This window comes from Schistocerca americana, chromosome 4 (assembly GCF_021461395.2).
Source record: "Schistocerca americana isolate TAMUIC-IGC-003095 chromosome 4, iqSchAmer2.1, whole genome shotgun sequence".
Classification (NCBI taxonomy): domain Eukaryota; kingdom Metazoa; phylum Arthropoda; class Insecta; order Orthoptera; family Acrididae; genus Schistocerca; species Schistocerca americana.
Window position 1 is genome coordinate 585,679,179 of NC_060122.1, and position 24,340 is coordinate 585,703,518.

General features: G+C 41.6%; 1 protein-coding gene across 1 annotated transcript in view; it reads left to right on the forward strand.

Moving 5' to 3' along the window:
* The window catches only part of LOC124613629 (sodium channel protein Nach-like), an 85,300-nt gene extending 65,247 nt beyond the window's left edge, over positions 1 to 20,053 (forward strand). Inside the window, exons 4-6 of the mRNA XM_047142343.1 lie at positions 3,844 to 3,989; positions 11,819 to 11,990; positions 20,027 to 20,053. Of these exons, the coding sequence (XP_046998299.1) occupies positions 3,844 to 3,989; positions 11,819 to 11,990; positions 20,027 to 20,053 (345 nt within the window). The remainder of the gene's footprint in view (positions 1 to 3,843; positions 3,990 to 11,818; positions 11,991 to 20,026) is intronic.
* Positions 20,054 to 24,340: the final 4,287 nt, after the last annotated feature.

Genomic DNA, 24,340 nt, shown 5'->3' on the forward strand with positions numbered 1-24,340 from the left:
GGAACGAGTAGGTCAGTCCATTCGGCCAATCTCCTCTCGTTCCAAGAACTCCACCTGCGCTGTTCTATGCTGTCGCGCATTGTCATCCATAAAAGTGAAGTCGAAGTGAGCGATAGAAAATGAAACGAAGTTTGCCGCTCTCCCCATTTATCGCTGCTCCATATCTCAGACCATACATTGGGCTCGGCGAGCAACAGTTTGAAGCGAAACAGCTATTTTTTCAAATTTTTTTCCGTGAGGTGTGTTGGACAAATACAATCCGCCGATTCGACCAGGCAACCCTTGATGAGATTCCCAACTGCAAAGGGTTGGGAATTCTCAGCGAGCATTTGTAACTTCTGCGCAAACTTTACCCACTTGTTTCCTGCTCCTCCCACGGCAAAAAAAAAAAAACTTTACTATTCATTTTGTACAATCATCTTTTTAAAACACTTATCATTTTAACAATTAATTGTTTCATTCATTGAAACCCAAATAAAAATCTAACAAAAGAAGATTGGTTTTAGGTGCGTTTTACCTCAGTTCCTCTCAAAATCGGACATAGACGCTAGCAAGGACAGCGAAATGTGGTCGCAAATTAAATTTTTATCTATTGGAATATTTGCGTTTTAATTAAGTTGGTTGGTTGGTTGGTTTGGGGAAGGAGACCAGACAGCGTGGTCATCGGTCTCATCGGATTAGGGAAGGATTGGGAAGGAAGTCGGCCGTGCCCTTTCAGAGGAACCATCCCGGCATTTGCCTGGAGTGATTTAGGGAAATCACGGAAAACCTAAATCAGGATGGCCGGACGCGGGATTGAACCGTCGTCCTCCCGAATGCGAGTCCAGTGTCTAACCACTGCGCCACCCCGCTCGGTTTTAATTAAGTGAAAACATATAAAACTAAAACTCATGTTTTCCTATCCATCAAAACACAAATACACAAAAACAAAGAATGACCCTTAATGACATTTTGCTATCCGAGAGAGCGTTGGTGTCGGCTTTTCCGAAAGTGGCAAAGAATAACGCATCTGGAACTTTTTCTTATGTCTGTGCGAAGCGATTTAATGCAACCCAAATATAAAAATTAACGAAAAAGAAATGTTCCTTGTTGCTGACAATCTGATACTCGATAACTGGCACAATGCTAAGTGACATATCAGATTATAAAATACAGTCTTATTTATCATCTTTATAAATAATAAAGAGTCATACGAAATACTTACTTCACTGTAATACTGCTTCAAATTGTCTTTCACTTCTTCAGGCTTCGACTGGCGTTCCTCTCGCGACAAATTTTCGAACTGATCTTTGTGACAGTTATTAAAGTGCCGTTCAATAGAGTACTTTTTTAAACACATGAGGTTCCGCTGATATACTAAGCATTTGGAATGATTTTCGACAGTAATGCAAAATAAATTAATTTCGCACTCGGGTTTAAAAAGTGCGGACGCACCGCTCTGTAACTTTACATCCGTTGACTGACGACTTTGTGTCGCATCAATGCTTTTGAGCGCTGTTGGCGCGGCGATCTGTCTTCCGTACGAAGCTCTCGCATACCGCGGCGGGCGGACCGCGCGGTCTGCTAAGCGACACGGCTCGGCCACTGCAACAAAATAGAATTCGCAGGGGCACTGGCCTCGGGCGAACGCGGCCCCGCGGCCGCGGGGGCACAGTTTGGACGAGCCTGGCCTAGACGTCAATACGCAGAAAGGGACATTATTCCTCCCATCATAACAGCCGGACCACGAAAGCTCCTTACCCTTCTCGTAGCCAGCACGGCAGCATGTTGCGGAGAACGCGCTGCCATTCGTGGTGATAACTTACCCTGGTAGTATAATAACCGTGTCCAGCCTTTCTATTTTACGGGGAATCGGTGATTTCCATGAAATAATTGTCTTTGAATAAAAGTGGCATTGCCTATTTCTTTGTTATTTTATGCACTATAGTGTAGCGGATCTTCCTATAAACAGATCAAATTTCACCGACGCTTTGCATTGACACCTTATGGGAAAGTTACTTTCGACCTTAAGTTTTGCACGCCAGTGTACAAGTTTGAATTGTTACTTCTTCTTCCGATTTTTAGCTCCTCTCATTCACACAGGGCAAAATTTCATTTCCGAAACAGTGTTCTTCATTGAAAGCCACCCATTTAGGAAGGTCATCGAGCTAAACTGTAAGGTAGAAATCTGAGGCTGTTAGCTTATACAATGAAGAGCCAAAGAGACTGGCACACTTGCCTAATATTGTGTAGGGCCTCCGCGAGCACGCAGCAATGCCGCAACACGACGTGACATGAACCCGACTAACATCTGAAATAGTGCTGGAGGGAACTGACACCATGAATCCTGCAGGGCTGTCCCTAAATACGTAAGAGTACGAAGGGGTGGAGATTTCTTCTGAATAATGCGTAGCAAGGCATCCAAGACACGCTCAATAATGTACATCTTTTGGGAGTTTGGTGGGCAGCGGAAGTGTTTAAGCTCAGAGGAATGTTGCTGCAGTCACTCGGTAGCAATTCTGGACGTGTGGGATGTCACATTGTCATGCTGGAGTTGTTTAAGTTTGTCGGAATGCACAATGGACATGAATGGCTGCAGGTGATCAGACAGAATGCTTACCTACGTGTCACCTATCAGAGTCGTACCTAGACCTATCAGGAGTCCCATATCATTCCAGCTGCACACACGCCACACCATTACAGAGCCTACACCACCTTGATGAGTCCCTGCTGATATGCAGGGTTCACGGATTCATGAGGTTGTCTGCATCCGTACATGTCCATCCGCTCGATACAATTTGAAACGAGACTCGTCCGACCAGGTAAAATGTTTCCAGTCATCAACAGTCCAATGTAGGAGTTAACTGTCCCAGGCGAGAGCTAAGGCTTCGTGTCGTGCAGTCATCATGGGTACACGAGTGGGCTTTCGGCTCCGAAAGTCCATTACGATGATGTTTCGTTGAATGGTCCGCACGCTGACACTTGTTGATGGCCCAGCATTGAAATCTGCAGCAAGTTGCGGAAGGGTTGCACTTCTGTCACGCTGAACGATTCTCTTCAGTCGTCGTTGGTCCCGTTCAAATGGTTCAAATGGCTCTGAGCACTATGGCACTTTATTTCTGAGGTCATCAGTCCCCTAGGACTTAGAACGACTTAAACCTAACTAACCTAAGGACATCACACATATCCATGCCCGAGGCAAGATCCGAACCTGCAACCGTAGCAGTCGGGCGGTCCCAGACTGTAGCGTCTAGAACCGCTCGGCCACTCTAGCCGGCTGGTCCCGTTCTTGCAGGGTCTTTTCCGGCTGCAGCAATGTCGGAGATTTGATGTTTTATCGGATTCCTGATATTCACGGTGCACTCATGAAATGGTCGTACGGGAAAATACCCACTATTCATCGCTACCAATGAGATGCTGTGTCCCATCGCTCGTGCGCCAACTATAACACAAATTCACTTAAATCTTCTTAACCAGTCATTGTAGCAGCAGTAAGAGGTCTAACAACTGCGCCAGGCACTTGTTGTTTTATACAGGCGTTGCCGACCGCAGCACCGTATTCTGCCTGTTTACATATCTCGGTCTTTGAATACGCTTGCCTATACCAGTTTCTTTGGCGCATCAGTGTAACTTGCATGTTGTAATAGAAGACTAATCGTTCGAAACTGGTAGCGTTTCTTAAAGGACGTTATGACTAAGGTGGGATGTTGATTACTGTTTTCAGAAGGCAACATGGACAACCTACACCTGGATGAGCTTCTCTCACTCAGTTTTCTGGGTGGAGCTATGTGTTTTAAGATTAGTAGAAGAATGTAATGAAGGTGAACTGAATATATCAGTGACGACAAGTGTCTTGGTTAACAGACGCTGCCGAGAATCGACGACGTATTCTACGAGTGCTTCTGGCAGGGCCACATCAACAACTGCTCCAACATGTTCTTCCTGCAGCGCACCGAAGCTGGCTTCTGCTACGGTTTCAACTCACTCGCCGCAGAGAACACGAGGCAATGGTGAGATGCTTGTGTACCTTGTACTGTGTTATCTGGATAGAACTGCCATCCATTTAATTTTCCTTCTGAGCAGATTTGCTATTCGTGTAGAGCAAGTTTCTTGGCTGGTTTTCACTAGTCTTTTAATTTGTCAACGTACACACCTTTTTTAAAGTCTTTACGAAACACATCATATTTCAGTGTATTCTATTAAAATTCCAACCAGCAGTTCACAAGCTTGTTTAAATTTCAACGGTGATTAGAAACAACCTGAAACGATTGTAAGGATATTGCAGCGAAGGTTGTACTGAGAAATAATGGTTATGAAAAAAGTTCGACAAGTTGCGCCGTTTCCGAGCTACTTGCCATCGAAGTTAGCCAATCAGGTCATTGCGCGCGCGAATTCAAGCAGCCTGGCAGAGGTGGTGTTACCAAACGTGTTCTGTACTTCACATAGTGCTGGTGCAGCGTGTGGTTAAGAGGCATTCATAACATACGGAAACTTGTGGGTTCGAATGTCATCAGTCGATTGGAAGTTTTTATTTGTAAGTCGTTGCCGAAGTGACTTCGATCATTATTTGTATGCAATTAACTTTTTTAAATGTAATTTTTTTAAATTTCTACTTATTTTTAACGTCATGTTAATCGCCATAGTAAATTTCATTTCTCTTTATTTTTTCTTCCTGTCATTGATTTACTTATTGGAATCTTTACGCAAGTGATTTAAATTATTTTTATTTGTATATCACAGTACTGAAACATTTGAAATTGCCGATCTCTCAGTTACAAACCAAAATACGAAATAATCTATTTATTCTGGCTGTGCAAGAGCATCAAAACATATTTTATGCAATAAAATATATTAATGTTGTGCTTGGTAATCGTCACACTAACATCTAATAGGCGAGTTCTTGTTTTACTATTGATAAGGTAATGCAGATGAAGATGTAAACGAAAGCGTGTGCGATAAGACTATAAGTAAAACCGATATTCAATGCCAAAGAGAAATAGAAATAATGAGTGCAGCAACATCGATTAAAACATAAGATGTTAAAACGAAAGCGATGAAATCGACGTTAATACATAAAAATAATGAAAATCACAAGAACAAAGATCACAAATGAAAAAAGAATGATAGGAAGTATCAATGAGAGCAATTGTGAATGTACATATGGTGACTACAACGATGTGACAAAGGAATAGAAATAATAACCATATTTACACTACGTAATTGAATAAACGTGATAATCAAAGTAATTTCGATGAAGATTTGGAAACAATAATGTAATAAAAGCACATGGGGAGTTTCGAACCCACTACCTTGTGAAAGTAAACAATATCCCTTTACCACTACACCACTATGCTACGAATCTGCGCAGAAGTATTTTTTTTTAAATAAAGTAGGCTCTAGGATACTATTACCGGGCACCTCACCTTGTTAGTCAACAGCCAAACATGTAACGAAAATAGGGAAAGGTGAAACTTCCTGGCAGGTTAAAACTGTGTGCCCCACCGAGACTCGAACTCGGGACCTTTGCCTTTCGCGGGCAAGTGCTCTACCAACTAAGCTACCGAAGCACGACTCACGCGCGGTACTCACAGCTTTACTTCTGCCAGTACCTCGTCTCCTACCTTCCAAACTATTACAGAAGCTCTCCTGCGAACCTTGCAGAACTAGCACTCCTGAAAGAAAGGATATTGCGGAGACCTGGCTTAGCCACAGGAGAGCTTCTGTAAAGTTTGGAAGGTAGGAGACGAGGTACTGGCAGAAGTAAAGCTGTGAGTACCGGGCGTGAGTCGTGCTTCGGTAGCTCAGTTGGTAGAGCACTTGCCCGCGAAAGGCAAAGGTCCCGAGTTCGAGTCTCGGTCGGGCACACAGTTTTAATCTGCCAGGAAGTATCATATCAGCGCACACTCCGCTGCAGAGTGAAAATCTCATAGGGAAAGGTAATGATAATAATGAAGCAACAAGTACAACATTTTCTCAATTCATTCATGAAACACCAAATTGATCGAGAACTAAAAGTAGTAAGATTGGAATTATCCTCGCAAGAAGCTCTTCGACGGTGCTCACTAGGGTCGTGTAGACAATTTTCTTCGCATGCCCTCCACAGACAAAAATCTAAAGGGGTAAGATCTGGTGAAAGAGGTGTCCAGAGAACTGGACCCCAATCCACCTCTGCCGATACAAAGCACCTAAACGCTCCCGTACGTCAACAACAAAATTCGGCAGAGAAACGTATTCTACGTACAATGGAAGAATGTATATGTTACTCTAAAAGTAAGATAATTGGTAAATCCTAGAGTTAACCGGTGAAACCAAAGGTTTACCATCTAGGTGCGATTAAAGTCCGAAATTTCTCGCTACATGCATAGATTTCTAACTTTTACCAAGAGATATTTGTAAATCTTAGACTTTACCAACGCAAACTGGTACAAGCTGGATCGAAGACTCCTGCCTCCGCTGTGCAGGTTCAGACAAGTTTTTTTGTTGCAGTTATGTGTTAAGATAAGTTTCTATGTTGGCAGTTATGAGTTCTCAGTCCACTCACCGCTGCGTTGTTTCAATCAGTGTCGAGCATCATGCGTACGGTCATCTCTGCGACTCGTTTCAGTGGTGTTCCTTCTGCAGCTTTGTATCACAATGAGTGATGTTATGCGTTACAGGTTTTACGAACTTCAAAGTGAATTAGTGAATAGCAAGGACAACAATTTTTATGTAACTGCTGAGCAGTATAACATTCTGTTAAATGAAGTGAAAAATGCAATAATTGTTCCCAATAAAAATTCTGTTCACAACAGACGTTTGATATGATAGGATGTTCTCAACATCTGAGGCGAAGAGAAACTCATAGGACCGCTGCCCGGTGGTAAAGAAGAAATTCGTTGTTACGTTCGTTTTGATGAACTGTTTAACGTACAACATTATACCCACGTTGCTATAGGCCACGGCGGCCGAAAACGGAAGTTTGTGGAACTGAATCGTAAGTACAAGAAAGTGACTGTTCAATCAATGGTTACTTATTTGAGATTATGTGAACCATGACAAAAAAAATTTAAAAAAAGCATTGAAAAGGGATATTGTAGTGAAACCTATCATACACTGTGAAGTGAATTCATGATGCCAAATTGACTTCATCGACATGCAGGCAAACCCAGACAATAAGTCACAGTTCATACTTGTATACGAAGATCATGTGACAAAATTTGTTAACCTCCATGCACTAACTTCGGAAAGGGCTGATGAAGTGGCATATCATCTTCTGGACATTTTTACCACCTTTGGTGCCCAAGTATCCTTCATTCTGATAATGGTTCAAATGGCTCTGAGCACTATAGGACTTAACTTCTGAGGTCATCAGTCCCCTAGAACTCAGAACTACTTAAACCTAACTAACTCAAGGACATCACACACATCCATACCCGAGGCAGGATTCGAACCTGCGACCGTAGTGGTCGCGTGGTTCCAAACTGTAGCGCCTAGAACCACTCGGCCTCCCCGGGCGGCATTCTGATAATGGTGGAGAGTATTATAACCAAGTCATTCAAAGCTTATGTGGGTTGTGGAGTGACATAAAGATAGTTTATGGGAAGCCGAGGCACAGTCAGTCTCAGGGATCAGTCGAAAGAGCAAATCAAGGTATCGAAAATATGTTTTCAACTTGGATAGAAACAAATGAAACTTTAAAGTGGTCTGAAGGGCTGAGGTTTGTGCAAACAATGAAAAATAGGGCTTAACATGAAGGGATCAGATGTTCACCATCTGAAGCCATGTTTGGGGTTCCAATGGAAAAGGGCATTGCGACATCAGTTGTTCCACTTGATTTAATGAAAAATGTAAACACTGATGAAGACTTGGAAACAATGTTAAACACCACTTTCACTGACTCACAGGAAATTGAAAATGACGGCAAAGGAATTGATGCCAGTGAATATAGTACTGGAGTAGAAGGAACGGAGTCCGGCTGCAGCAGGTGAGGAAGCACCAAAATGGCTCTGAGCACTATGGGACTTAACTGCTGAGGTCATCAGTTCCCTAGAACTTAGAACTCCTTAAACCTAACCAACCTAAGGACGTCACACACAACCATGCCCGAGGCAGGATTCGAACCTGCGACCGTAGCGGTCGCGCGGTTCCAGACTGTAGCACCTAGAACCGCTCGGCCACTCCGGCCGGCGAAGGACCAGAGACGCAGGATTTGACAACAGTTAAAAACGAGACACTGGCACCAGCTGATGGTTGTGACAAGACGTTGACAACTTCCAACAGTGTTAATAACGTTAAACAGATCCGAGAAGCTGCCAAAGAAGGTCTTCAATTGCAGGCAATGAAAATGAAAGGAGCCTCATGTAACAAAATTCCAAAACTTACCGTTGGACAGACTGTGAGAACTACAGTACCGGATGTAGACAGAGAAAAAACTGATGCAAAATCTATAATAGCACTAGTGATAAATATTTAGGATGACGAATTTTATCAGCTTGGTACCAAAGCTGGTAAACAGTAGTGATTGTACACAAGGAATCAATTTACACTGTGCAAGAAAAATTTTATCAACGTCGACGAAGTAGCAAAAGAAGAAATTAGTCTGCGGAAAGTGGTTGCCAAACAATCTGTTGTTGGAGGACAAGGGTTTAATAACGGCAATTGCTTAAAAAAAGTTTCAACTAAAAAATGCTTCCGTAAATCGTCTTCCATATTACGTAATACGAAATGCCGTAATAGTCAGCCTTGTTGTAACAAAAATTAACGTTCAAAAGGTAACATTTTTTACAACATTTTTCTCTGATATGGAATATTGCTTATTATAATCACATTGGAATGCAGAATGATTAAGATACATAAATTTGCAATAAATACAAATTTATTTTAATAAATTGCTAAGCAGATTTTTTAAAATGAATACGGTTCTACCAGTTTGTGTGGGTACATCCTAAGATTTACCAACGTCTCTTGGTAAAAGTTCCATATAATAAGAAATTTCGGACTTTTACCACGCCACAATTGTAAGTCTTAAGTTTCACCAGTTAATTCCAGGATTTACCCATAATATTACTTTTACAGTAACATGTACATGAAACTGTAAATACGTTCGTCCCTTTAAATGGGGAGGATATAGGACGGGACGCAAAGAACAGTTGGCTATAATACCTGACGCAATATTTGCGCCAAACATACGCTGATATGACTTCACATATGAGCCATCAATATTTTCGTCGTACCAAATGTGGCTGTTTTGAGAGCTGAATGACCATTCCCTGGTGAAAGATGCATCCTCTGGTCTCCTTTAGAAATCTGGAATTTCGACACATTGATTTAAGGACTACAGGTAATACGGATTCCGAGAAGAATAGTCCTCTTTCAGCAGATCTTGCACTTTCTGAAGGTGGTACAGAAATAGGTTTTCATCGTTTAGGACGTCCGTTATTACAGCGTGCGAAACCTGTGCGACTGACAAACGGATAGATTTTACGGTGTTTAGTTTTCAGATATTATTTAAGAACATCGTATTAGCTTCATTTCCTCCGCACAAATTAACAGTGGCCCTTCAGCTGGTAGTGGGATTTTCAACAATCATGTCAAGAACATTTTCTTCAAACTGAACGGTTCGCGGGTAGCGTTGTCTTCCAGTGTCAACTTTGCTCTCAACAAAATCATTCATCAATCATTTATCAATCGCTACAAACGTATTCTCACATGGAAAAACACGGTTCAGAATTGTGGCGTTGTAAATTGTGCGGACCTAGAGGTGAATTTTGACCCGCAACGCCATACGCGGAATGCGTATCGGCGTATTCGTCGAATAAACAGCAATGACGCGCAGTGGTACCACTATGCTTATATTAAGATGGTATCTGTTCTTTCGGACATATCCGAATATGTATATATACAGTTAAGTATATATAGTATATATATAGTTAAGGCTCAGCGGCCACTTGACCATCTTCTTCTTCTGTGCGAATGCACAAACAGTGCCCGAACTCTTACAGGAATCGGCAACGCGCCGCGAGTAATGAGTATAATGGGCTGGGGCACTACGAATGTAGTGCGGGACAATACGTTGAGAATGTGGGTTTCGCGGGAGGCGTGTCAAATCCCTGCAGTCGCGCTATCCTCTGTGCCCTCGGTGGCTGAGATGGATAGAGTGTCTGCCATGTAAGCAGGAGATCCCGTTTTCGAGTCCCGATCGGGACACACATTTTCATCTGTCCCCGTTGATGTACGTCAACGCCTGTAAGCAGCTAAGGGTGTTCATTTCATTGTAATACCACTATGTTCACTGCTATGGCGTTGTCTCATAGCGCCACTTTCTGTCTACATTCACAGCTAAACGAAGACTTCCGAGAACGGTCGACTGCGTCAATACGATTTCCGTAAACGATCGAATGACTAGCAGATAGAAGTTTGCTAAAGAAGATGATACTAATCATAGCAGTTGTTCTCATAGTTTACGTTGGATGGTAGCGCATGAGAATCCAGTGCCGCTGGGTCGGGTTGAATCCATAGTATCGTCAACTCTTTAATTTTTGTGTTGCTCTCTTGTTCGGTTTGAGGAAACCAAATGAAGAACACGTTTGGCATACCGCCTCTGGCAGGCTGCTTGAATTTGTGTGGCGACCTGATTGGCTAACTTCAATGCTGGATGATTCGGAAACGGCGCACCGTATCAAATTTTTTCTTAAAAATTATTTCTCAGCACAATATACAGCCCTTACAAGCTTTTCAGACTGTTTCTGACCACCCTGTATATAGTTTCTTTAACGTCATTCTTATTTCATTTAGTATGTTCCCTATCCTGTACACTCCATCGTTGTTAGTTTACCTTCAACAACGTGTCGTAAGGGATCATTAAAATGGCTAGTAGCACAGGAGGATCACTACCCCACTGGTTTCACTGTGGGCTCTGCAAAGCAAATCTCTATATAATTTGGCGCGCATCATTGATCTGAAAAACCAACCACTACATTTATCAGAAAATCTTTCGGCAGTTTTAGTGCTGGGTGGAATTTGGCGTGTTTTCTTACCTTAGCGTGGCATGATTGCAAACCTAATGTTTGAAGATTGTTATGGATTCCATCGAGCCGTCGTCTTGCCTGAAAATCGGAAAACGAAAAGGATAAAGATCAATAGGTATCAAATAAAACCTCGAAGTATTCAGTGCTTAACTACTTAGTTACAATAAAAATACGCTGTTAAGCCAAAACATTATGACCACCTGCTTAATAGAATGTTGGTTAACTTTTGGAAAGCAATAAAGTAGCGGTTATGCTTATTCGGAAAGTTCCTGATATGATATTGGTGATATGTGACACTGGATGTCTACGCGCAGTACACGCAGTTTCACAAATTAAGGGCTTGTGGTCGTCTGCTGCGGAGTCTCACGTTCAAAGGTGTACGCTGACACTGAGAAGTGAGCTCTGGACCACTTGTGTCTACACCAGGATTGCAGTCTGTCGTCAGGTCAGCCACAAATAGCCACCAGTGCTGCTTTAGGAGGGCACGCAAGGCTCCAACCTCCATGTTCTGTGGTGACTCTTTCTATTGATGCTCACGACAGTAGGACACGAACAGCCGACCAGCTTCGTCGTTCCCAGGAGCTGATTCCCTGGGGACAGGTCATAATAACCCGTATCGTCGCTATAATGAGTCCCCTTTCGTTTCTGCTTCGCTTATATACGTTCCTTACTACGGGAGACGCCCGTAACGCCACCGGGCGGCATTCAATATCGAGGTGGGCGGTGGTTATAATGTTATGGCTCCTCAGTGTAAATCGAAACGTAACACATTCTCTTCTGTCGAAATGAGAGAGTGACTTACAAAAACATCCTGCACTTCCTGATCTTTTCAGCCCGGCAATGTCTACGTACAAGGTGCCCACCGGGGCGACCGTGAACCGCGATCCGTGCCAGATGCGACGCAACATCGCTTCAGGCCCCACGACGGGTCTCGAAGTCTTCCTCAAGTCGCTGCCCGAAGAAGAATCTCTGGGCGATGGCCAGAGGGACCGGAATGGGTACAGGGTCAGTAATTGTAATCTAACTCTTTCTCCTCCCTTTTTCCAGTCCATTCTCCACCTGTAACTGTGCAAATGATTAGAACTATGAAACTACCTGCAATCTGCCCAGTCCTTCATGGTTATCGCTCCACTCTGAAAAACTTTTATATTCCGTTACCTCTGTCCTGCTTTATCAGTTTTACTTTTCCTGCTAATATCGCTACATTGATACCCAAGTGAGACAAGGGCACATGCCTGCCTTTCAGTTCTTACACACATGCCAAAGAATCATAAAACGGCACACTCAGATGTGGACATCTGTAGGTCTTCCTCCTACATGTCACTTTGTACCCTTTAAATTTTTTGCAGTTTCAGGAGACTGAGTATTAAAGAAGTGTGTTTTATTATCTTAGTTTTCGATACTACACCTCTGCTCATAGCAAGTGTGAGTACCTTGCGTCTTCTCCCTTAGTATGCTTTGCTAAGGATCCCAATTACTGCAGCAATGCTCATGAACATGTCACAAATGGACCTCGTATGTTCTCTCTACTGCAGTCGCTTTAAATTATTGTGGCATTCATTAGGTCATTTCATATATTTGCCATCCCTTTAATTGATTTCATAACGAGTTATTTATCGATACTTAGTGCGAGTAAACTCCAGTCGAATCCATCACAAGCTATCAGATTCTGTACCCTCATCAAGCCCGTTACCTCACATTTACCTACACTTAATGCAAGTTGATATCCATTACAGTAGTAGGGAGATGGCGACATGAGGACACTTTTGATATGAAATTGATATGCAAATTAATTAAACTGATCGATTAATTACCCCCTTCCACCACATCCCCACCCCCACCCACGGATGATGTCATGTGTTTTCCCCAGCTGGCACGTGGGTTCCTGCTCCCTCCGACACCCCTCCTCCTCCCTCACCTACACTATTGGTGGGAATTTCGAATTTTGGTGGGAATTCTGAATTTTCATAGTAAAATTGAATTTCCTCCGTAAAATCCAATTGTCATTTCAGAGAAAGCAATATTAACGGAAACTGTTGATGGAAGTTGTCTATAAAATGGGGATAGGTGGTAGAAATCGAAGAAAATTCAAAGGATGGGAAATCGAAGAATTATGCACTGCAGAGCACATAATATGCATTTTGTAGGACAGGTATACTCTTATCTTTCGATCGCATCGTACACTATGGTCACTCTGTCGGGTGCTATAAGTGTGCGTCACACAGTTGTGACTGCCCAGCGAGGGTATTGCTCGCACAGCAGTCTGCTGCTGAATGAGCAGTCATGCTCATCTCACATGTGCGCCGCTTGGTGTGGTATCTGGCGGCCTGCAGCAGAACTACAGGAGCCACTCCACGGCTGGACCACAGCCTCTTCACGTCACACATTATTACTGGACCAAACACAATGGAACCGCCACCCCACCCACCCACAGTAGGAGCCTCCTCACAGTCTGCTATGAAACGTCCCCTTTGAACAATTACAAATGACTGTTCTTAAACTGATACACAATATTTTTTTTTTTAGCGCAACGCAATCTGACTTTCAAAAATCCCTACAAAAGAATGGCCCTGACTAACATTAAACTATACCTTTCACAAATCACTTACCTCACAAAAATCTTCGCTACTCAAGCTACTCCAATACAGCGAGCGCCACTACTGCCAGCTAAATGAAAGATTCAAACTACTGAAGGCACTAACTACTGATAGGGATAGTTAGCAAATGAAAGATATTAATAGAGAACAAACAATGAATTTACCTTGATATCATCATATATAAATATAGCAGTTCATGACAAATTTCAAAACTCCGCCATCTCTCTCTCCACATCCACCACTGCTGGCGGCTCACCTCCAACTGCGCAACGCTACGCGTTGTTCACAGCCAGCTGCCTAACACTACAATGGCGAGTATTACAACAATGCAAAGCAGCCACAGACTGCACACAGCACAGCCAGTGATTTTCATACAGAGGTGGCGTTACCAATAAAAAAACCTAAACAGCCTACTTACATAGCCCCCATGCTCCCCACAAAAAAATTTTACAAATTTTTTTGGGCATTGGCCAATACATATTTGTTAAAATTTTTTTCACAATTACAATAACAAAGATATCAAATGCACACACTTATTGATACAATGTTGGTCAAAAGCTAAAATTTTCTCACAGTCTATAAAGATAGTCCTGATTCATCACAGTAAAATAGCAGTGTTTTTCTCAAAGTCTGAGCAGTAAAAGAAAACGCATACAGAAGTAGTGGATTTCCATGCTGTCTTGAAGAAGTAGTGTTGTCCTTCCAACGGAAAGACAGTGCTGACTCTCGACATGCTGACAGGTAATGGGCCACAACAGAGCAAACCCACTGCAGAGTCAGTCGAAATTTTGATGAATATTGGTAGGTAGGTCATCACAGAGCAGACCCACCGTAGTCCTGGTAGAGATTACGATATTGGTGGGCCACCAGAGGTGCAGAGGTATTTATGGATCATCAAAGATGTAGACCCACTGTAGTCCTTGTAGAGATAATGGTATTGGTGGGCCACCAGAGGTGCAGACCCACTGTAGTCCTTATAGAGATGGCCAGCAGCCATCTGTTGCGATTGTGCAGGTGCACATTCACCATCGAAGAGTCTTGCGGAGAAGATAGCAAGTCCATAAACCACCACTTGTTCACTCACAAAGTTTTTGGAATTGTCCTTAGAACCAGCAATGCTGTTATCCAGTCCCTTGCTGAATTATTAACACACGTGCAAACACTAACAGTCCCTACTTCTCACATATTGTCCATATACTATGACCAACAGAAACGTGTGCAGTGAAATGTAACTTACAAGTTAATAATAAGATGAACTGGTGTCAATTACAATTTTATAAATTTACAACATGAAAATACAATTACAAAGGTACAAAATACATCATTAAAGAACATAATAATACAGATAACATTTGTAGTACAGGCTTTACAAAAGAATAGAAATAGACATATACATCAGTGTTACAGGAATTATGACATAAGTAAATACATAAAGATCACAAGAACCTTTGAAACATCACCTTCACATGTGAGCAACAAACCAGAATAAATAATGTCTAAGCATATTTACAAGGTAAATAACATATTGTTAATGCAAATTATATTTGAGGATAACAGTATTCCTCATCATAGTGAATGTAGCTTAATATTAAAAGAAGAAAAAATTCTATGAAACTACACAGAGACAGGAAGAAAACAAATACACAAGGGTACACAAACATATAGTGGGATAACACCAATAGGAAAGGACAGGGTTCGTATTCAATGTAACATGTGGTACTGCAGTCCAACTCAAAACTTCATATATCTTTCCTCTTATTTCATCCTTTGTTTCCACCAAAAAAATTCTATCTAAGCATGCTTTCTGTATTTATATGTTCACACATTTCTTACCTCAACATTTATTTCCAAGAAAATCCTACCTAAACCTGTTTTCTGTACTTTTTTTCGTATAACTTCTGAATGCATTTCTTCCAATTCATCGCAACTCATTCTCTTAGAGGCTACCCCCTCTTAAGCTAACTTAAATCTACTGAGCTCAGATGCTAAACTAAGGGACGAGGCAATGCAGCAGCACATAAAACAATTAATATAAACAGCAATAAAAAAAATGGAAAATCGCAATGCAAGCTACAGTAAATCTAAATTACCGAGCAATTCAACATTACAACTAATATGAGGCAATGCACAGCAAACAAAAATATAAATCTGGCTTAGCAGAGTAACACAAATTAAAGTTCAGTAGCACTATGCCTGGCAAACAGCAGCTTATATCTAAACATGACATAGCTCAAGCAGAAAAAATAGTACACTAAAGATAACAATGCAGATAAGGGAAATGTATAATCACATCTTAATGTCTAAGTAATTAAAGTGGTGCACCACAACAACTTATTGTAAAAAAAATATTAACATGTACTTGAAAAGAAAATTATGTGTCCAGTTACTGTTACTAGTCCCTTCTTATTGTTCTTTCCTTTCCAAGTGCTCCTTTTTTTAAAGAATGTGGATTACAAAATTATCATTTAATAGATCTGTTGACAGAAAGTGTTCACATTAGCAAATGGATCTAAGTTTATTTTATAAAACTAATGCTGTAACACAGCTGGAAAACAGGTATCAAATGAAATAAGCAGTTATGCAAACCAAAGCATACAAATATCATTCAATAGTCATGTGAAATTTCATAAGTCAGTAGCTCTCAACTCTCGTAGAAAGACACTTGTCATTATCAGGTTTGCAGATGTAAGAATATTTCCCACCAGTTTATAAGCATTTCAGTAAGTAGCAGAAAGTAGGCGCTCCACAATATAATCATATGTTTCCAAGTAATGAGCGTGTCTTATTTGCGATGCTTTCCACAAAGGAATGTCAATAGCGAGGTTAATGGTCTCTCCTCTTTTTTTTTCTCCACCTGCGCCTCTGAAAGGCACTAATGGCTTTTTTCCAGGTGTCTGTCGTGCAGCTGGGTGCCCACGACGCATTACGTGCAGGTGGTCACTTAACTTTCTTACGGAAATATTTACGACAGCAGTTTCCGCTACAGTGACAGTCTCACATAAAAATATTTCACAGGTCAAGAATTAGCGTTGCAAATCTGTAGAAAGAAAATCCTATAAATATAAGTGTCCAAATAAAATATTCGTCAGCATTGTGATACAGTCACGCATTTACGCACATTTCATAACTCTTAAAGTACGATTCTTGGTTTCCAACATACTTCTTCTCCTCATATACGGTAGCATCGTCTTATTGATCATAAACATATCTCAACAGCATAGTACACATCGTCGTCGTAATAATAACATCATAACACCTCAGTCAAATCTCAAAATCGTCGTAGCTTTCTGCAATAATTTCAAAACCTAAAAAAAATTCTCTGCTCATTTCAATAGTGTCATCTACCTCAAACGTACTTTAAAATCATGCTCCCTTACCAAATACATCATTCAAAGCTCTCATAGTATCACAATGATTCTGAAACATATGAACAGTTTACAAAGTACAGACAAAATACAGTTTCATAAATGTGTAGTTACCCAACTGTGTATTGCGTAAACATGTGTCACTGATGTAGTAAAAAAATGTTTATCTCTCAGTTAAATGATCAGATAGCTGTGTAATTTGTGTGTTGGAGAAATATGGTACCGGTGTGTAAAGTTGTATAAGCAAATACCATATTAGCTAGGGTTCCTTGTGGTTGCCACACACATGGTACACAAAGTAAGCGTGTACCCCCCTGAGGATTAATGTAATTATACCCTCAGGTGTTACAGATTACAGCAATGAAATGAAATGTATCACTGAAAACCTTTGTATCATTGTACTTCAAATATCTATAAAAATAAATGTTTTAAGTACAAAATTAATCACTCAAATGCGTGTCCTGTAGCGCTAAATGTGCGTCTTGCTGTAAGATAATTCTGTGGAAGTGTCGTACTTATCGTCCTCCGAAAGCTAAGTTCTGCAGAAGTCAATGTACTTACCTCATGATAAACAAAAGTGAAATGCTTTATGTATAGATATCTTAGTTATTACGCTTATTGCCATGATGAAGAAAGTACTGTGCTGTAACGTATTGTTGTGCTACGGAAAAGGCAATCTCATTGTAGCTATACCACAAAAGTTACTACTAAAACATGTTTTACTTTGCAGAATAAAACAGAAAAACTGTGCAGAAATAAAACAGAAACACTACAAAGGAACATTGTAAATTGTCACTCATTAGTAGCGTCGTGATAAAACCGTGTAGTTGTCACTTAAAATAACCACTGTGTCGTCTGGTATCTCACAGAAAGTACATTAAACCCAGAATGTATTTTCAAGTAAACCAAAATGTTGCATTAAAATCTCATTAGCAGTACCAGTATGTGTCCTAAGTATGTAAGCCTGATAGTCGTTACGTAATCGTGCAACTAACAAGCAAGAATGTACAAATACAACACTGTGTCGTCTGTTCACTATAACAATGCATTCGTAATTTCTGTTTAAAAATGTTCCCTAGGTTCTAGACTGGATATTTAACTTCAAACATTGTTGCATGTTTACAGTTTCTTAAGTCTGACAAAGCATACTAGAAATGTGAAGTGAAAAGTTTTATGGCAAAGACAAAGTTAAAAAGCAGATTATCTTTCAATAAATGGTTTTACATGTGAAATGTGGTGTAAACCTTTACTCTTCCTAGTACGCAGAGTTTCAACTTCAACGCAATTATCATGTGGTATACGTCGGATTCTGTATGGTCCATTGTAAACTAGAAAGAATTTGTGATCAAGTGTTTCTTCTTATAACACTACAATGGCGAGTATTACAACAATGCAAAGCAGCCACAGACTGCACACAGCACAGCCAGTGATTTTCATACAGAGGTGGCGTTACCAATAAAAAAACCTAAACAGCCTACTTACAGCTATTGCTGAGGGCCATGGGGGAGGGAAAGGGCGGGGGGCGGGGGGGGGGGGGGCGGCCTGCAGCGGATGGCCAGTAGTAGAAGAGAAATCAGCAAATTATTGTAATGTTAGCTGCCATTCCCTAGATGCGTTGGCAATGGCCATCAACCGTGAACAACCGATTTGTTTTCGAAGTTTAGTGCCGCCCTCCCTCACCTGTGCCTAACAAACACCAGCATGTTTTAGAGAGATACAGCTAATGTCAGAAGTGCCAGGCTATCTGATGTCCCAGAATAAACAACGAGTGTTTTCTGAAGATAGAAGCTGCTTCCAATTTTCCAGCCACATGCATCTACTTGCCAGCAAACAATGGATGTTTTAGAAAGGTCCCTCTGTCTGTCTGTCCCAGAATTTTTTTCTCCCTCGCTGCAGCATTCTGCTTCTCACCCACCTGCACCAAGCCTGGCTGAAGAAAAATAAGGAAAGTTATAACTTGCTGGTATGCCGTTCTGAGTTCCTATTGGTTCTCTGCAAAATAGAGGGCAGAGTCTGAAGGTATATAAAGCCCAATACTCATCAAAACCATAATGAGTTTTCGACAGCACCTAGTTGTGTATGTGTGATCCTCGCAATATGAAATGACCAGGCAGTAGCTATGCTAGTGGCAGTGGTGATGGGAAACTGCCAAACTTGGTGCAATTGCCATGTAAGCGTTTATATATTGAAAAAGAAAAAAGTTGAAATTGCGACAGTTAAAAAATTTAGTAGCAAAGTATTCAAATCATTCGAGATTGTGATACATTTTCGTAAAAATTGGTTGTAAAAGTTCTTTTTTCCTGGTACTGCAGCACTCTTCCCCGAAATTCAGGCTGAATTAGAGTGTCAGCTGGAAACTGAAAATCGCCAGCAGTAGCAAGCAGAAGAGGTTGTGCTACCATCATGTAAGTACTCCTCCGAATTCTGTGTGATAGTTTACATATTCAAAAAACAGCTCTCGATGTATTCAGATTATAAAATATTTTTATAAAATTTTTGAACTCGCTGTCGCAGCATTAGAGCACCAGCTGACCAACTTTAAGCGGCTGTTGGAGACCGGAACGCAGCAATAGCGTAAGTACATTTGTAATATTCATGTTAGTCATGTTTTTCCTCATATACAGTTGTGTAAGGTACATATTCTTCATTGTTGTAGATGTTGCTGTGGAGCAAGAGGAGGATGTGAATCTAGCAGGGTATGAATCGAGATTGGTGACCATGTGTCATCACCTCCATTTGGTATGAACTTATATTTTTTGTAGTTATGTGTAATCAATATCTCGCTGTATGTAAAATCAGTATCTACTTTTTGTTGTTGTTTCTTACAATTAGTATCTTGTTGTAGATGACTTATGTGAGATGGATCACTGGTTCCCCAACTACAATTCCAGAAAGGGTGAAATACTAGGGTAGGTGCATGAGACGGTGGCTGCTGAAAAGCAGTGCCCTCTCACCCTTTTAAATGGGGAGGAGGCAGTATTTGATTGAGTGATAGAACTAACAGAAAGATTGGCTGAACTACTCAATCCTGGGACCTAGAGTGTAAAAAGTGTTTATAATGCAATCGTCTTTGTTACAGCATATAATTATTATTCTGGACTACTGATGTACTTAACTGTTGTTACTTGTTTACGGCTAATACTAAAAAAATCTTCCTTTATTCATATGTTACAGATGTGCCACCTACACTGCCACTACAATAGCTCAATGTGGCACTGGCATCTAGCGGCCACTGCAATGCTGGCCCCCACACCATCACATACTCTGTGATGTGAGTGGGTGGTTCTGTCAGAGCAACGATCTTGCAACCCCCAGGCTGGCGGTGGTGAGGCTCCAACATGCAGCAACATCAACGAGCGCCCTTTTGGCTCCAGCTGATCGCCATCGCCAGCAGTGAAAGGTCTCTCTGTCTCAGTCCATAACCCTCACCGAAGATGGCGCCTCCTCCCCCATGTCACCAGGTAGATGCAGTCGTCGCCTAGTTGCATTGTCCATGGTAATGAACCTGTGACTAGCGGCAGTGCTCTTTCCTGTCCTGACGGTGAAAGACATCAGATTAGTGGCGTTATGAACCTCTAGAATACTAGGCAATTGCTAGGGCCTTTGTGGGTCGTGTCTCGTTCACTAGAATTGAGAATCTGGCCAGGGAGTATCGTGACCCTGTTAGGTTTCTAGAAGCATGCCTCCCGATGTTGGAGCCAGAGCTCATCAAAACCTTAGATGATCCGAGAATTAATGCCATTAAGTGTAATGTAGTAATCTGCTGCGAGTTGATTAATCCCTCCCCCCCCCAAAAAAAAAATCAGCAGGGTGCTGATGAGAAGCAAAGCCTCCACTACATCTGGGGTGATAACGGCGCTATATCACTGAGTACATCAATTGCCGAGTGGTATCGTGGTATCGTGAATCCACCTTGGGTGCTATACTGATCCAGTTCTCTGAGATGGATATAAGAGGGGGCAGCTAAAGCACTCAGCCAAATACCACACCTCGACATCCGTATTGATGTCTGTGATCCCTTAAATGGAGGGTCTAGTTATATCAGACTGCCTGAGGATATTAAGAACAAGTCATCCTGTATTAAGGTCCAAAATTAAAAGGATAATGGTTGTTTTGCATGGTCAATCCTGGCTTGTAAGAGAAATTAAAGTATACATCCAAACAGGTCATTACCATGTCCGCAACAATACGATCCATGTGAGGTATAACTCTGACAGAATCGAGTTCCCCGTAAAGATTCAGGACATACCAAAATTTGAGGCCCAAAATCCTGGAATATCGGTTGATATTTGTGGTCTGAAGAAGCAGAAAAGCAATCCAGACGTGCAGGACCACTCCATGTTTAGAAACAAGCAGGTGAGCGTGATCTTCATGTAAACATGCTGCTCTTCTCTGAAGGTGATAATCAGCTTTACATATGGATCAAAGACATGCCTCGCCTCTTTTTCAGGCAATTGTCGAAACATGAACATAAAGAAATAAATTTTTTTCAGATGTCTAAATACCTTTTCTGAGGAAAAGTATTTTATAAGGCTTCTGAACGACGGTGAATCCAAGAAACCAGTATCCGTTGTTATGCCTACAGAAGAAAACCAGTTCTTTAAATTCAAGAATGCTCGCCACCAGAAACGATGTCCGTTTGTTGTATACTGACTTTGAATGTCTCCTTGGCCCTGTGATGCACTTTGAAGGGAACCTCTTAACCTCAGATACGACCTTCACCCAAAAACACGTATCATACGCTGCAGTGTACCAACTTGGACGCTCGTATGATTCAAGTCTTAATCGCTAAGAATCTTGTGTTGGGGATAATACTGTATTTGGTTGTTCACTGAGCTTGCAAAACTCTCATGGGTTACTGATACGGTACGCTTTACGGCACCAACATCTGTATGACCGAGTCTAAGGAGGATAAAAAATTATACAATTATGCGGTTAACTGTCATATTTCTGGGCAGCCGTTACATAGAAAACTGAAACTCACCGTAGAGACCATTCTCATCTTAAGGGGAAGTTCCGCGTTGCAGCTCACAACATATGCAATTTGTAGCAGAAGTTACCACGGAAGATACCCATTTTCTTCCATAGTTTAAGCGGAAATGATGCTAACTTTCCAGTTGAGCAACTGGCTAATTTTGACAGAGAGAAAAATCAGGCCAGTGTCCTGCCTGAGAGTGTTGAGCAATATATTTCATTCTCCAAACGAGTGACAACAAAAATTACGCTACACTTCCTTGACAAGCTACGTTTTATGCAGGAGCCATTCCAGAAACTCGTTGAAACTCCGTCTCGGCAGGATATGCATATAACGCTATCTGTATACTCCGACGAGGAAAAGTTTCAACTTGTGACTAGGAAAAGAGTTTTGCCTTATATCTGGATAATAACACAGGCGATGCCATAACTGGTGCAGATTATGACCTTGCTGTGGATGTCTGGCGGGATTTCACTATTCCCAGTTTGGGTGAATATGTAAGACGATACATGAAAACAGACGTGCGCTTACTTGCGGATATTTTTTGAAAGTTACGGACTGTATGCATATCCAAGTATTCTCTGGGTACCATCTTTTATTACACGGCATCTAGGTTGTCCTTGAACGTAGTGCTCAAGAAAACGAGGCTTCTTTTCTTTGAACGCGGGATCCATGGAGAACTTTTCCAGTGTCTTCATAGATAGGCCATGGCAAGTAATCTACATGGGTTCGAGGTTGAAAGCATCCCTCAATGCAAGTTAAATTCTATATTTGGATGTGAATAGCTTGTACGAGCATGCCACGATGTAGCCACTGCCAGTTGGTATGTTTCTGTGAATGCCCGAAAACGAATTAAAGGGATTAGGAGGAAAAATATCGGGTCTGGCGGCTAATTATGATGTAAGGTATGTGGTGGAGGCAGACTGACCTCACATAACCTGGTAATATGCTTGAAATGAAAAGCGACTCGCCGTTATGTTCAGAGAAACAAGTTTCGTGAGGAAGCACTATCCCTAAACTGATGACCACTGTTGGACACAAGCAGAGGTATATAATTCATTATCGTATCCTCCAGCATTATCTCAGCTTAGGGATGGAGGTAGGTAGAATCACCCGGACTATCTCCTTCAATCATTCCCCCGAGTTGAAGGAGTATCCTGAGTTAATTACCGAAAAAAAGATGGACTTGACTAATGATTTCGAGAGAGAATTTTATAAATTAATGTCTGCTTCCATTTTCGGTAAAACCATGCAGGATGTAAGAAATGAACGCGATATTTTGATTAGTACCAAATGGGAGGGGTCGTGGGGCGTAAGAATGTTCATCACCGGGCTAAATTTAAGTGGTCACATTTTTCAATGATATGTCGAAGGTTTCAATAGAGTTCACAAAATCTGTCTGTTTGGGTGTGTGTAAACTGGACATCAAACTCCACATGTACTGCTTCCACTATGAGTTTGCTAAAACTCATTTCGTGGAGCCAAAGTTATTTTATATGGATACAGATAGCTTCATCTACTGCGATCCATATGAATTAATTAGATGTCACAGTAATGAATTCGACACATTGGGATACACTAATGATAATCCTTATGGTATGGTTCCTCGGAACGAGAAGAATATCAGCTTAACGGAAGATAAGACAGATGAACTGCTGATTGTGCAGTTTGTGGGCCTAAGTAGCAAAATGTATGCATATCGTGCAATAGGTGGAGCCACCCACAGGTGGACTAAGGGTGTGCAATGTGCGGCATCACGTGTCCTCACGGTCAAAGACTACTTGCTGTGCCTGTACGGTGACACTCGCGGTGCTCCACCTCAACCTCCACATATGGTACAGCAAACTAGTATTCGACTGCGAGGTCACGAGGTGAACACTGTGCTGCAATCTAAAGTTGGATTGCGACCTCGTAATGATAAAAGACCCCATTCGTGTCGACAGGATCGAAACCCTCCAATGCTCACACTATTTACTTGAGGAGCAAAGGCAGGGAGAGGGGGTTCTCCGACGGTGTGAATGAGAGGAGAGAGTGAGTAAGTGACTGAGAGCCGGCGCCGAATGGTATAAATATTGCATGTATGTGATGTATGGTGTGCCTGCAAGTGTGATTTAATGTGGCTGCCTGGGAAAATTTGTTTGCCTGCGTGTAAACACAATCTGCCTCTTTTTTCCGTAACAAGTAGCATACTATCTCTGTACGACTACAGAAGCACCATGCACTGGGAAAAATTATAAAAATTATAAAAAAGTTAAATACACTCCTGGAAATGGAAAAAAGAACACATTGCCACCGGTGTGTCAGACCCACCATACTTGCTCCGGACACTGCGAGAGGGCTGTACAAGCAATGATCACACGCACGGCACAGCGGACACACCAGGAACCGCGGTGTTGGCCGTCGAATGGCGCTAGCTGC